Here is a 12689-nt window from a genome sequence, read left to right on the forward strand (position 1 = left end):
GCCAGCCCTTATGGTAGGCCGACTTCTCGTTATGCTCTAGAGAATTTCTAAATTCTGAATAAGCGAGCTCCCAAATATTTGGATGATTTAATATGTTTTAAATACAATAAATATAAGTTTAGATATTTAAATATGTTAGATGTCCAAAGAATTAAATCTGCAACATCTGGCAAAAAATCATTTAGATATGCAACTCTCGTTGTATAGAATTAGCTACCAAATCACTTTAGAAAGCAATTAAATATTAATTAATTTCTATCATTCATTCTCTCCAGTAATGGTAAAAACTGTAAATGTATATCTGTAAATAATAGCCCCACATCGCCTATCATGATGACAAAAGAAAATGCGTTAGCGTTTTTTTTTTTTTTTTTTTTTTTTTTTTTTAATCGTTTTATAGTTTATCTGTCCATGTCTTATCGGTCGTAGTAGCAGTAGTAGTTGTAATAGAAATACCCTTGCTATTGTTATTTTTGTGTTTGTTTTAATATTTTTTCAATGCCCGTATAGTTTCTTGCTTAACACAAGTTACAGACCGGTAAGTGTAGTTCTTGTTTGAATTAGTATTTGTTTGATATTATTTGGAATCGCTTAAAGCTCATCGTCGAATTGCGAGTTGGAGGAAGCACGTTGACGCTTGGAAGAAAATGCAGCACTTTATTTAAGAAAATATATCGGTCTCTCTCTTTTCACATGACGAAAAATGCCCTCTTACGAAATAGCTTTAATTTTACGATCTGCACTAGAAAGGGTAAAGTTTTATGACATTGTTATCTCTCTAGACTATGACAAGCCCTGCTTTATTCGTATGGGAGATAATTCAATCTGTTGTTGATGAATGTCATTGACAGGACATGATATATATATATATATATATATATATATATATATATATATATATATATATATATATATATATATCAGATGGCAAATATATACCACTGGAAAGATCTGTTCAAGACAAACAGCGGTACAGATTACATTTTAATTCCTTAAAGCAGTGAAATGTTACAAGAGAATGAACATGCCTACAATACTATCGTAAACTGTCAACAATTTCAAATGCTAGCGGATTTGGGCCATGAGAAATATTACTTGAAAAAAGTAATGGATCATGCATACTTGATTTCTTTTAGTAGTTATTACTGTTTTCGTTAACACAATAAGTAATAATAAAAGGTTGATTTTCAGCTCTTAAATTTACATCAGATAGTAAACTTTTAGCTGCAATCAGAACAAAATAGATAGGAGCTATAGCATTTTGATTTTTAGAACCAAAATAACTTTTCAATATTGACAAGGGGGCCCCGAGTGGCCAAGTGGTCAAAAGCGCTCTCTGTTATGGATCACTGCCATTTCACCTCAGTTCTGTGGGGGTTTGAGTTGCGTGGGTAGCTTCTTGTGGGTTGGTGGTTCTTTCCGGGGTTTTCCTGGGGTCTTCCTCCACCATTAATACTGGCCGCCGTGTATAGACTATCGTGTGCTGAAAAATGGCGTTAAACCCTACAACAACAGTATTGACAATAACAAAATATAAAGTTATTATTTGATTTAATATATCAGAAAAAATGTTGAAAGCTGTCATAAATCAAGCCAGTATGACACTATCAGATAGTAATGCATATAAATTTATCCATTGCTTTTATAGATTTTTTATGCAAACCATCTTTCATCACATTTTATTTACCCACCCAAAATTTGTGTAAGAGTTACTGATGATCAACAAAATAGTAGAATTTACTGATAAAGTGATATTGAACTTGTATCTTTTGAGTAAAATCTCTTTATTTATGGATACCCCACATCCATGTCCATACTTGCCATACCATGCCATGCCACATGAAAAACATAATTTAGGACTCCCATTTCCTCTGCAGTGTCAAGTTTTGAAAAACACAATTTTCAGGAATGTTAACCCCTAGTTTTTTATCACTACACCCTCAGAAAATTTCAACCACTGTGATATATGCCAATAACAACCACCTTTAAGAGATGACTTAAATGACTGACAATAGAAAATTCTGCTGTTTGACATTCCATAGAGCTAATTTGCATCTATAAATTACACAAAGTATAACATCCCAATTTGTCTGAAGTTTAGTACATCAGACAGATGTTATTACATATCACTTGATTGAATGAAAATGTTGAAGCTAACTATGATAAAGTTTGTGATCAGCGCTAACATTTCTTTGAATTCACTGGATGATGATCTATGACACTTGAGAGTGGCTGAGTGTATAGAATGAAGAGAACAGGTCCAAAAACAGACCCCAGTGGAACACCACAACATAGATTAACTAGGCTGGAGTGTATTCCATTTACGGACACAATTTGTGTCCTATTGACCAAGTAGGACTTGAACCACAGTAAGGCTGTATCATGAATGCCAAATACATGCTGGAGACGGTGAAGTAATATATCATGGTCTATTGTGTCAAATGCTGCAGACAAATCAAGGAGGGTGAGGGCTGTAATCTTTTCGCTATCCAAGGCTGAGAGAATGTCATTAACTACTTTTAGAAGAGTAGTTTCAGTACTATGGCAAGGGCGATATGCAGATTGTACATTTCTAAAAAGACTGTTTGAATTCAGATGAGATACAACCTTTTCTAAGAATTTTGTTATGAATGGGAGATTAGAAACTGGGCGGTAGTTCTTTAAATTGTTATGGTCTAGTGTTGGTTTCTTCAGCTGAGGCTTTACAAAGGCAGCTTTGAAAAATGATGGGAATTCCCTGGATGAGAGAGAGGTATTAATAACATTGGTTAGTGAAGGCAATACTGGATCTAAGCACTCAAGCAGCAGTGATGTTGGAATTGGATCAAGTTCACATGACTCTCGTGCACTCTTCATCAGGATTATACGTACAAAATCCCTAGAGACAGGTTCAAATGCTGCTAATGGTTGCCGCTCAAATTCTGTATTCCACCTGTATGGTGACAACGAGTAAATTGAAATTGTGGTGTCAAGCTTATCTCTAATGGTTTGTACTTTGTCATGGAAGAAATTTGCAAACATGTCCGGAAGGTCGACTGGAGAGAAGGTAGTTGGAAGTGGTGTAGATTTGTTCCTTGACATTAGCTTGTTAGTAACCTCAAAGAGCTCTTTGCAGCTGGAACTTTCCATGATCTTAGTAGTGTAGTGGGCTGATTTCGCTGCATGGACTATATTTGTGACATTCTTCTTAGCGGCTTCATAGATTTGCTTATGAATAGTGAGTCTGGTGGAAAGCTAAAGTCTCAGCTTTACGGCGGTCTCTTTTAGCAGTGCGAAGTTGGTCCCTAAGACTGCTATACCATGGAGAACACATTTGAATTGATACTCTGCACTTGGTGGCTGGGGTATGTTTGTCAAGCAATGAATGCAGCCAGTTATTGAGTTGTTCTGCTATAGGAGGTAAGCAAGTTGTTAGGTTTGCTTGGATGTCATGCATTAGTTTGGTTCTATTTATCATACGGTGGTTTCTCTTAGTAGCAGATAAAGGTGGAGGGTTAGGACTGACATGTCAAGATGGCATATAAAGCAGAGGTGGTCTGATGCAACTTCATGGGATACCAGGGAGGACTGTAGAATGTCATCATCAGGTCTTTGAAGAATCCAGTCTAAAATGTGACCATGTTTATGAGTGGGTTGGTTAACTGACTGTTTGAGGTTGAAAACGTTAATGGAATCTAGGAGTTTTGACATGTTTGGGTTTCCGGGACGGTCAAAGTGAAAGTTGAAATCTCAAAGAATAATCAGGTTGCCACCTATCGAATTTCCATAGTCCAGGAGATTCAGAAACTGCTCCAAAAAGAGAGATTCAGTCAGCTTGTTTTTTTCTACTAGGAGGAGGGTGGTATAGGCAGAAAAAATGGACTGACCTTTGCTCCAGTGTGAGTGTGGTTGGACTAGTTCAAACGATGTGTGGTCGAAATTGAATGTTTTGGTGTGGTTTGCCCAATAATTAATTTGCCCATGCTTTTCAGGGTGATTTTAGCCACACTATAGATTGATTGAATGACAATAACAAGCACACAATAATCATGTTTACATTGTTGATTGTGTTGCTAAAACATTAACATCTGAACTGGGCAGAGGCATTGATTACTTCTGTATTACTTGTAAAGACCCCCATTAAACTTGAAAATATTATGTTCTACCAATTCCTCAAAACTATAATATATGTTCATTTTTTCTATAGAGACAAGTATATCTCATGGTCACACCACATAAGATACAGTTCTGACAATGCTGATGTTATGATCATCTTGAACAACTCTGTCCTGAGCAGGATTCGCTCAGGGAATCCAGTAGGACAACTGTACCATCTAGTCTCTGCTGAGTACAAAGATGAACACTAATGACACTTGCATTACCTTTAAATTCCCTACTGAATTACTGAAAGCAGCAAAGACTTCATCAAATTAAGGATGTAATTTGTCATCCAATGGTTTTTAAAGACAGAAACTTGATGTATGTTTTTATTAATGTCAGTGTGGGTGTGATTATGTGAGTGTACATGTGTATGTGTATGGCACTGATATTTGACAATACTAAATCTGCCAAATATTTCTGTGTAAGTGTATTAAATGCTTTGAAAAAAAAACAGACAAGTTATTTTTGTATATTCAGATTTGAATTTTCAGTCAATTTTTGTAGGCTTATGTGTATATAGTTTATTCTCAGCTGGTTTAGTTTTTGGTCACGCATACTGACACCCTCCCCTTTGGACCTCAAACCACACTTTTTGAGTCTGAAAACCCCCAAACACTGGGAATGTGACAGGTAAATTCATCTCACATATAGAACAGGTGCAAGCTTTAGGGATGCTTTTTGATCTAATGGCTTTTATGTGTTATTATCCCTGCCTACCTTTTTCTGGTGGTAATGTATTTTCCAAAACGAACAAACAAGCATTTTGAGAAAAGAATTGAGAATTGTAGCCTATCTTTCTTTTCTTCAAAGTTTTTTTTTCTTTCTGCCTTCCCCCAAAAGTGTCCATCTTAGGTTATGTTCATACTCCTTTCCCTTCAGGCACCTGTTGGAACAGTTTCCCTTTTTCCCCCTTTTGTTTGTCAAGTTTCTAATTGTCATTAACATGTGCCATGGAGGTTGTTTGAATGGTTTTGTTTGTTCATTTTGTCTCTTTCATGATGTGCATATGTAGTTACAATTGTTGTTTGTGTGTGTATATAAAACCCCTTTTTCTGTGTTTTGGGGATGGGCCTATATTGGATAATTCTTTGCAGTTTGTTCTCTATTTAATTAAGAAATAAAGATGGATTGGTCTATTGTATTTGGTGCATGCATTGTTATGGTACGTCTCTTTATCTTATTTCACTGTGTGTTTTTTTGTAAAATCTTGAACCAGTACACCAAATTGTATTCATTGGAACCTTTAAAACATCTGAAAATATTTTAAGCACATATTAATCCATTAAATATTGATTTCTGAATAGATATTTTAAGTCAGGATTATATTTGTGTTCTAGAATGGTTTTAAATACAGTAAATTGGTAAAGAGTATCAAACATGCTAATATTATAGCATCAATGATCAAACAATTTTTTGCCAGTTCATGGCTAGATGACCCCATTATTAATTTTTCAATTAAATGCATTAGGGACCCTGATTAAAGAAAGTATTAAAAAGTGATAATATGATGTTTAATTATAGCAGCATTAATCACAAAGGTTTTGATTTAGCAGCTTGTAAAATATTTCACTATCAAATTACAAAGAGCCTTACATTATTTCTTTTTAATTTACAAGTATAGTAGAACCTGTCTTGAAAGACCACCCCTTCTGCCAAAAAAGTATGACCTCTCAAGGCAGGTGGTCTCTCATAGCAGGTTATAACACTATATAATCAATAAATCTGCATTAAGAATAAGGGCTCTCATGACAGGTGGTCTCATATAACAGTGGTCTTTCAAGACAGGTTTTACTGTATGTAGAAATACCATTATCTCATGTAATGTCGGGATTTTGTTTCCTTAATTGCAGATTTGAACTGCTCAGTTCATCTGGGAAATAATGAGAAATATTATATTTTCAACAAATGTAAATCTCACATTTAAATCTAGACAAAATGTTATATTTCACATGGTCCAAAACAACCTGTCATTTGTACTAAATTAGCTCATAATTTGGGTCAAATAAGCTTGGGTCAAATCAGCCTGGGCCAAAATCAGCATGGGCTGAATTAATTTGGGCCGAATAAGCCTGTTACCAAAAATGTCATATATTACCTATACTTGTCTCATTAATATTTATATGTATATAGACATTAACCTTTCTTAAATGCAAATAACAAAACATTTCTGCTAGTAATCATCATGCAGTTGGTAAGTGTTGATCACCTGATGTCTTTTGTATGTGCTGGAAATCAGCTTTTTACATTCTTTTACCATTTTCGCAAAAACATGAGTCACTACAAAAATAAAACAGTTAAATGTGTTTCATTTGTTTTCTTAATTAGGTAGTATTTCCCATGGTAAGAATTGACTGACATTGTTTTCCCGCATAATTCTATCAACATTCAGTTAGAGATGGTTCTTATATGCAATATTTGTCTGTAGAAACCTCGATTGTTTTAAATTTTACTATTTTGACACAATTTTTGTAAACCAGAAACTTGTATGACTTAGATAAACATGATAATGATTCATTGTTATTATTTGGCTGGTGGGGGAGTCAATTATGTCTGCATTTATAGTGTATTTTTTCCAAATTTATTTTCTTTACAGTCTTTTATACTCAAATTTCAGGTGCAATTATCTGCTGCACTAAAGAGAACATGCCAGGTGGTATTCGACAATGGCGGGACCATTCGTAGCTTAGAAAATCTTGGATTAAGGCAGTTACCATATGCAATGAAGAGTCGTGGACATCGTAGTAAACATGGAAAGTTAGCAAATTTTAAACATTTTTCAGCATTGTAACAAATACCCGTAAATGACATTATCTCATCAGTTGACATTATCTCATCATTTGACATTATCTCATCAGTTGACATTATCTCATCCAAATGATAATGGAGAAGTAATAGTAATGGAAGTTGTAATATTTATCCCAACACTTTTATGAAGGAAAAAAGAACAAAAACATTGGGGACATTGTGACCACCTCCATCTGTCCAGCCATCCAAATATGTTGTCTGAATTACTTTACTTTCCAAAGTATGAAATCATTAATTTAATGATGAATTGTTTATTTGCACAAATTTTGTCACATTTGCCATATTAAATTCAGTATTCCTCATCATCGAGGAAAATTTAATGTCAAAAATACATTACACTAACAGCTGTTAAACACTTTGCATTGCAACACAACCGATTGCCACATACCTTGAATGTTTTCATTGCTATATATATTGTTTTAAAATAGATATTCACTGGCATTGTAAATTTTTTTATCACCATTCATGACTTTGGTAATAGCTAGCATCAAAAGAAACATAGATGGATACCCACTAATGAAAGTTGCAGGCACATAAATCCAATTATTTTTTTTCTGGACAAAAATGCAATGCACACATCTCAAGATTTGATGGACATATGACAAAACTTGTGGGGAGCCTTCACTCAGTGACCAACACTGCTTTATCTATCCAGTTCATTAAGTTTTGCATTCCAGGTTTGTTTGTTGATACAGAAAAAACTGTTACGAGTGATCTCTGCTACGAGCGACCACATGTAATTTCCGACCACAATCGTAATGCATGGATTGATTTTATTATATAAACGCTCTGTACTGAGCAACCACCTTGCTGAACGTGAAAAGTGATTGCGACATCTTGGCAAAATATGCATCTCGACACTGCTATGAATGACCACATCGCAAAAAAACCAGATCAACACCACTGACCTTGACTTAATCCTTTGTAAACATGAGAGCTCATGATACATGTAGTATGCAAACAAAGTGCACATTAAATAACCCTACAGTTGAACAACCATATAGTGAGATAAACCCCACTGATTATCATTTAATCCATTGTAACAAAGACTGCTTAAATAGTAAAGATTGTTCTAATAAGGTGTTTTTTTTTAAAAATTATTGTTAGCTACCAGTTTTGTGAAATTTACATGTCCATCATATGGTGTCATTTGTAAACTGCAGTAAACCAGACTAAAGTACATGTCACTAACTAACTGCCATTGTAGTGCCAAAGTAATGTGAATAGCCAGTAAGATTAACCATTTTTTCATCAAAGGGAGTAATGATGGAGATATACAGTCAGTATAGAGGTTTGTATATTTTCTTTATCTTTGTGAAAATCCACACAATGCTGGTAGTCCTAATGTCCCAGTGAGAAATCTTTCGAATGGGCTTCAGTGTAGGGTTGAGTACATCGTTTGTCTTTCCAGTTAATCCCTAATGCCTTGGGTGGGATGGGGGTGAATGAGCTCTTTGTCTTTAATACTAGTAAGTGAGAATCATTTCTGGAATATTTTTTCTTCTTCTCGTTTCTTTTGTTACAGTTTTTTTTACCAAGCTTCCATCTTTTTACCCAGGTGCAGATGGTCACAACCTTTGTTTATCAAGCTATTGATGAGTTAATTATATCTTTTGGTTTCATTGATTGCAACATAATATATATTTATTTCACATTTCCCCAAAACCTGATCAAAACAAATACATCTAGTCATTATTACATTAACACTAATAACAATGGCAGATTCTCCGATGAAAAAAAGAAAAATTCTAACACTGGAAGAAAGAATTAATTAAAAGAAGTGAAAAAGGGGAGACTGCTCGCAGAATAGCAGCCAGCTTAAATGTTCGTAAAACGCAAGTTCAGAATGTTATCAAAGACAAGGAGTCTATTAGAAACAAATGGCAGAAAGGTGCACAAGCACAGAGGGAATATGCCAATGTCAACAAAGAAGTATAATGGATTTCTTAAAGAAAAGTGATTAAGTGCATAGAATAAGATATATATTCATCACAGCTAACTGTGCATTTTTTTTTACATTTGAAACAACTTTAAAATTTATGGCCATGTGAAGTTACCATATGGATACAATAAATATTACCTTTGTTCAGTTCACAAATCATATACATGTACATGTACTAATATATGTACATATTCATGTGATGTTCCAATATAAATTTGATTCACGTTGTTTGATAGATGTATATCTTTATGATATAAAGTTATTTTGAGAGGAATGCATGAAATATTTAACAAGATCTATGAATAAAGGATATGATACATGTACAGTGAATATGGATATTTTTTCTTCTTCAACAATGCTAACTATTGACCCTTGAAACCAGTCCATTTTCACACACCTCTTATGGGAGACCACCTGTCTTGAGAGACTGCTTTTGGTTTGGCCAAAGGGGCAGTTTCTCATAACAGGTTTTACTATATCAGTACATTTTTGTGTGAACAATTTCATAAGCATTAGTTCATCTCCTACACTTTGGGTGTACCAAACCTCTCCAAAAGCATAAGAAATGAGTATACAGTTGATTCCATGAGTCCACATCCTACAATCTGATGAATGCAACCATTGTAGTTGAATATTAAAACAAATTCTTGGACATTTCGAGTATTTCCACCAGTATTCTATTGGCTTAATAATGTATGCAAATTTCAGACTTTTTCACTAATTCATCCATAGCCAAACTGTTTTCAGTAGATTTTTAAAGTTTATTTTATGTACTCTTGCAATATCAAGTGTGCTACTAAAGCCATAATGGTCACCTCCATTTGACAGAACAGGCAGAATCTAAGTACTGTATCCAAAATGTTAACCATTATGTCTACTGATAATGTTCCAGTCCTAGGCAGAGATACTTGGTAAGACATGACTTTTTGGCATTTATACCAAACACCACATGAAGAGGATACCAGCCCTAGATATTTATAACATGAATCCACTTTTAATTTATGATTCCCAAAATACCATTTTTCATGCTTCCATGGATAGCCTCCATTGCAGAAAACAGTAGCATTTGTTTTGTCCAAAAAATTAACCTTTAATCCCCATTCATAATAATAAGATTAAAGTCAATAAAGTAAACATTGCATCTCAGTTAATGTTGCAGCAAATATAACTAAATCACCTGCATCAGCAACCTTGATGTACACCAGTCATATTGGGAAAAACAAATTTTCAGTAATATTTGCAACAACAAGAAAACAATAATTTAACCACTATGAAATATACCTATAGCAGGTAACCTATATAAGCAGTAAACAATTCTATGCTCATACCTTCTAATCTGTGTAAACAGTGAATAGTTATGTGCCCATCACATGTAGCCTGTGTAAACAGTAAACAGTTATTTGCCCATAACATGTAGCCTGTGTAAACAGTAAGTTGTTTTATGCCCATAACATGTAGTCTGTGTAAACAGTAAGCTGTTCTATGCACATAACATGTAGCCTGTGTAACAGTAAGCAGTTCCGTTCCTATTACATGTAGCCTGTGTAACAGCAAGCTATTCTATGTCCATAACATGTAGCCTGTGTAAACAGTTCTATGCCTATAACATGTAGCCTGTGTAAACAGTTCTATGCCTATAACATATAGCCTGTGTAAACAGCAAGCTGTTCTTTGTCCATAACATGTAGCCTGTGTAACAGCAAGCTATTATATGCCCATAACCTGTAGCCTGTGTAATCAGTGAACAATTCTGCTTAGTGCTCGTATAATAGGGGTACATGTACTTTATACAGTTAATTGTCCTAGAGGCAGTTAAATGCAGGGCAGTCAGAGATAAACAACCACCATTTTTACCATTTAATTGGCTGCCAATATTAGTGGGTAGGTTAAGGGTATGTCATGCTAAGTACTTTGAGCTCTGATGTGAGAGAGCCCATTATGCTAATATACATAGGTAAAGTACACTTAGTGGAGCTGCTCAATTAATATAAAGTTAAGTAAATCAAAAAGATGCTTGTTGAAGAACAAAAATTATTATACATAACTATCTTGAATTAGCTGATTTGAGGTTAAAAAATCCAGGTAAATATTGTTTGTGGATTTCTGATGCACACCATTATCCACATTGCCAGCATAAAATATTTGCTGTTTTATGTTGTCACATGGATATTTATTATTTGTGGCATTCTAATAAATGTTATTAGTTACACATTATTTTAGATTTATATTCCAATATGCTTTTCTCCTGAACAATTTTCAGTTGTAATTATTCTATTAACTCAAAGTTACAGATCCCCTCCATTGTTCTAGATGCTGGCCCAAGCAAATTTCAGACATAAATGGTATTAATATAAACACAAATAATAAAACTTTGGGATTTTCTGAATGTTGTGGCATTTCGTTTCATGGATAGGTAACAGTTGTTAGAGATCATGCTCATTTAGATGTTTACTGTTTCACCCTATATTGTTTATAGGCTAAGATGCTTGATTCAGTAATGGCTACTTATGCATGATGTTTGCTAATTATGGTTGGTTAAAATTTACAGTAAGCTAAAATAAATAGACAAATGCAGATCATAAAGTAATTAGAGAGTGTATAACACATCATGTTTTTTTGGTAATACTGTCAAGTATTTACTTAGAAAAATAAAATTGGGTGATGCATTTGTGGTTCCCTTTTAGTAAATTGTAGGGCATAAATCAGCAATAAAAAAAATTGTATTCCGACCAACCAATCTGTTTTTAGATCTAATTGTCATAGACCAGAAGAGTTTATGGGATGTCCTGTTGTCTGTCCATCTGTAACAAAAAGTATGCATTTCCAGCATTTCACATCATCATTGACAAGAGTGATTGACCCAAAATGCCCACCATCTCCAAACTTTGCTTTTCCTACACAACCTGCTACATATATATTGAGTGTGGTCCTGTAAAACTTGAGTTTTTCTTATATTTATGTATGTGTGTTTAGTTTTGCTACTAAAATGTGAGAAGGCCACTATTTATATATTTTTGTATCCTCTTATTTGTGTGCTTATTACTTAGATTCTGCCTTGGGTTATATCAGTCAGTTCAAAATCGAAATACCTGGGTACTCAGATTTGGGTACTTTCCTTGATAACATGTATGTTCAGATAAACAGTTTAGCTCTTTTTTTCCCCACTGCTTTGGTTTCAGTTTATTTATGCTGTCTGTATATTTTCAGCTACTTCATCATTAACTTCGACTCGTCTCCTTCCGCAGTGAAGAGTGTTGGAGAAACACTCCATATTGATGAAGACATTATAAGGCAGGCGATTATCCTGAAGGAAAAGGACTTTAAACGGCCCTGTTTGGAAGGTTCATGTGTGTTTGGAGAGCTTCCGAATCCTGACCATGAGAAATTTGTGCATAAAGAGAGTCTGCAACGCAAATTATTTCCTAAGAAAAAAGTCACTTCTATTGTTTCTAAACAACTATTGGGCTCTAAATAAAAATCACAAATTGTATACAATATGAATATGAAGTTGAACTTTTGTATAAAATTGTGATTTAAAAATTATATAAAACTTGGTTTCTTCTGTATTGTCTTTGTTTATTATTTGTTTTTTCTTTCATTTTGTTGTTTAGCCCACCTGGCTGTAATGTCAGGTGAGCTTTTGGTATTCCCCATTGTGTGTTTGGCATTCTTCAGCAGTTGCTATTTTCAGCTTCTCAAAAACTGACCAGCCAATTTTCAACCACACATGGTCCAGAGCTTCAATGCACAAGGACATTTAACATTTGTACAAGTGATACTTATGTCATCAGATATGGCCACC

At 34.3% G+C, this 12689-nt stretch overlaps 1 protein-coding gene across 1 annotated transcript; it reads left to right on the plus strand.

Moving 5' to 3' along the window:
* Positions 1–583: 583 nt before the first annotated feature.
* LOC149786108 (small ribosomal subunit protein bS6m-like) lies at positions 584–12449 on the plus strand. The gene is made up of 3 exons (XM_089976424.1): positions 584–751; positions 6755–6894; positions 12095–12449. Exons 1-3 carry the CDS (start codon positions 704–706, stop codon positions 12360–12362), a joined length of 456 nt encoding a protein of 151 aa, XP_089832550.1. The 5' UTR covers positions 584–703; the 3' UTR covers positions 12363–12449.
* Positions 12450–12689: the final 240 nt, after the last annotated feature.

The sequence above is a fragment of the Sinohyriopsis cumingii genome, chromosome 12 (genome assembly GCF_028554795.1).
Source record: "Sinohyriopsis cumingii isolate HCF-2022 chromosome 12, ASM2855479v2, whole genome shotgun sequence".
Taxonomy (NCBI): Eukaryota; Metazoa; Mollusca; class Bivalvia; order Unionida; family Unionidae; genus Sinohyriopsis; species Sinohyriopsis cumingii.

Coding starts and splice junctions, on each gene's coding strand:
- LOC149786108 (XM_089976424.1), top strand. CDS start 704: ATGCCCTCTTACGAAATAGCTTTAATTTTACGATCTGCACTAGAAAGG. Junction 752..6,754: donor TACGATCTGCACTAGAAAGG/GTAAAGTTTTAT, acceptor CTCAAATTTCAG/GTGCAATTATCTGCTGCACT. Junction 6,895..12,094: donor CATCGTAGTAAACATGGAAA/GTTAGCAAATTT, acceptor GTATATTTTCAG/CTACTTCATCATTAACTTCG.